The sequence below is a fragment of the Priapulus caudatus genome, unplaced genomic scaffold (assembly GCF_000485595.1).
Source record: "Priapulus caudatus unplaced genomic scaffold, Priapulus_caudatus-5.0.1 Scaffold602, whole genome shotgun sequence".
NCBI classification, from domain to species: Eukaryota; Metazoa; Priapulida; class Priapulimorpha; order Priapulimorphida; family Priapulidae; genus Priapulus; species Priapulus caudatus.
In genome coordinates, this window is record NW_014577663.1 from 57,159 (window position 1) to 60,188 (window position 3,030).

General features: G+C 37.2%; 2 protein-coding genes across 2 annotated transcripts in view; one reads left to right on the top strand and one right to left on the bottom strand.

Moving 5' to 3' along the window:
• LOC106812037 (WD repeat domain phosphoinositide-interacting protein 4-like) overlaps positions 1-2,244 on the top strand; it is a gene marked incomplete at its 5' end in the record, with an annotated part of 25,558 nt that extends 23,314 nt beyond the window's left edge. Inside the window, 1 exon segment of the mRNA XM_014815794.1 lies at positions 1,566-2,244. Within this exon segment, the coding sequence (XP_014671280.1) occupies positions 1,566-1,675 (110 nt within the window).
• Positions 2,245-2,308: 64 nt separating this feature from the next.
• The window catches only part of LOC106812038 (secretion-regulating guanine nucleotide exchange factor-like), a 14,798-nt gene continuing 14,076 nt past the window's right edge, over positions 2,309-3,030 (bottom strand). The window contains exon 9 of the mRNA XM_014815795.1: positions 2,309-2,632. Within this exon, the coding sequence (XP_014671281.1) occupies positions 2,442-2,632 (191 nt within the window). The 3' untranslated portion in view covers positions 2,309-2,441. The remainder of the gene's footprint in view (positions 2,633-3,030) is intronic.

Below are 3,030 nucleotides of genomic sequence, written 5' to 3' on the forward strand. Positions count from 1 at the left end.
ATCAAGAGCTAATAATACCTAGAGTGTACAACGGGAAAACGGGAAAATAGTGCTATTTCACGACTACATTATTCTACTTTGCCTGCGAGTCTAGAATAATTTCATGGTATTGCATTCAGAATTCCTTGCTCTCTACAACAAGACCAACCGCCTGTCAATACGATACTCCTAGGCTGAGATATCGGCTCCTAAACCTCCCCTCCCACATGCCGCACGCGGCTTTGAATCCACATAAACCAGCACCTGGAACTCAGCACTCAGCCTAGGAGTATCGTATTGACAAGCGGTTGGTCTTGTTGTAGAGAGCAAGGAATTCTGCTTAATGCAATACCATGAAATTATTCTAGACTCGCAGGCAAAGTAGAATAATGTAGTCGTGAAATAGCACTATTTTCCCGTTTTCCCGTTGTACACTCTAGGTATTATTAGCTCTTGATCTATATTTATATCATGACGATTTTATGTTATGTGGAGAATACGAATGAACGTACATAAGAAAGTATATAAGACAAAATTCATATTAAAAATGTTCGTGTTGGATGGATCAGCGTCCAGTAGTAACGATCATAGGGTCTATGTCCCCCAGGGTACTGCCGGAACGTACCCTGGGTACGGTCCGTTATACCGGAATGTACCCTGGTAACTATCTGATATGGTTAGGGTTAGGGTGTAGGCGTAGGCGACTCCCTAGACTCGTTAGTGGAGTAGGCGAGGTACGGTCTGGCATATTAGATAGTATCAGGGTACGTTCCGGCAGTACCCTGGGGGACATAGACCCTCTCAGCAGTAGTAGCTGGTGACAGTCAACACTCACGGGCATGTAAGTTGTAACAAGCATTATAACGCATCAAAGAAATTAATGTGCAATGAAGTTAATTTGGAGAAGTTGCAGATTGGTGTAGTGTGAAAACAATAAGAAATCTGTGCCAGATATACAATGGCATGGCATTCTTTGGCAAGAATGGCTATAGAATTCCATGGCTATCTATGAATCTATCTATCTATGCTAAAATGACAAACGGGTGTTTTTACATTATTGTTCAAAAAAGGTTATACCATGCCCTTCCCCATCCTTCTCACCCTTTTCATTGTTCATCTTCTCATTGGTAAGACATGGCTTTCAATGCTGCTGTCATATAATCCACGGGCCACTAACCTTGAATCGTTGTCATGCGTCCTTAGCTGTAATAGTAGTGTGTAATTTCTGACAAGGTAGAGCCGGTTTTTCTTAGCCGTCTCGTAATGTCGGAACGGTGTCAGTGCCATCATTAGCATTCAGCAGGCAATTACCCTTGCGCTGTCTCGTTGTGCTTGTTCTCTGACAAATGCTCTGCACTAATGTATTGTTATTGTAAGAAATCGTTTGTTTGTTGTACGTTGTTGTAAAAGTGATAGTTTTATAAGACATTACATTACTAGATTTCTATTTCCATAAATTTTTTTATATGTACTGCATGCATGTATTTATACAATTACTGTCATTGTATTTATATTACCATGTGATTTTGGAATGTGTTTGTCCTCCTCCATTGACATTTACGTCAAGCCGATATTGTCTATTTTAGCAATTTGCGTCGATGGGACATTCCACAAGTATGTGTTCACGCAGGATGGGAGCTGCAATCGCGAAGCTTACGACGTTTACCTTGACATCGGAGACAATGAAGACTTCTGAAATGCGTATATTACACACCAGATGGCACTGAGATGTAACAAAGGCTTTCCTCGGCATGGTGACAATGCGTTATCAAACAGCGTCTGGATATACACTAGATAGCACTGAAGCTGCAAGACTTGCTATGATTACATCAGAGGTGATGAGGATTTATTTCTTAAATACCAGATTATGTATATCTTATACCGTATACTATGCCAGTTTTATATCATAAGTTGAAAGCACAATTTGAAGAAATTCTCCAATGCCTAGAGAGTTTATCATTACGTTATTATTCTGTAGTTGTGTGAGTATTATCTGCCACATGAATGAACGAAGTGAGTGTGTTTTTTATTGTGTAAATATGTATTAACAGTGTAATGTAATTATTCATATTAGCATTAGCATGTAAATACTTCAGTGTGATAATATTTATATTATTAAATCTATTGTAAATCTAAAAAAAACATTCATTTAATATGTATATATTCCTTAGCAATTAAACTGGTGCAAATTACGCATTAAAAAAGCTTTTGTACTTTTTATGACACCAGAAAAATCATTAGTAAAGAAATTCAAGAATTTACTATCAAAATATTTTCTTAAAAGTCTGTCAACAAATTACATAAATAATAAATAATATGCAGCTGTATGATTTATTAAAATAGCATTATTTATTAAAATAGCATTATCTGTACAAATAATTTAAATATAACTGCTGTTCACTTTACATCTGATAGAATTACAAAATGTATCAGATATACAAATCCATTGCTACTGAATTTTTTCAGGAATTTTTCAAATTTTGATTAACAGCAGCAAAACAGCATCCAGTTCCACAACCAATCAGATGAACACTATCGTGTTTGAAAGTGTCTATGACTGTCGGAATCAAAACGTCATCTTCTGTTCCAGATCCGCACATGCCATGTTCATTCCATCCCCACGTGTAAGCCTGTGTGATACCACCTTCTTCCTCTAAAATATATCAAAACAACTCTGTGACCTTAGGCACTGATTCATAATTGTTTGTCTCACCACTTGACAATGTGGAATGAAAAAGTGTTTAGAGAGAGAGAGAGAGAGAGTTTACTTGTAATTGTACAGTATGGATTATATCAGGAGTAAGATAATATAGGAGGAGTATGACAGTCCAAAATACGTGAAATTCAACATTTGCTTGCCTAATTTTACCGATGATATATTACGTGCAACTCGATAAAAATTACATCTAAATTAGCGTTGGACATCCACCTCTCACTCAAACTTTACTTAGTTTCCATACCTCTTCTTTTTATGGAGGTATAGCTTTGAACGTCACACATGGTTCATAGCTTTTGACTAGGCTTGTGGCTTAGCTTTCCTCGCCTTCCGAA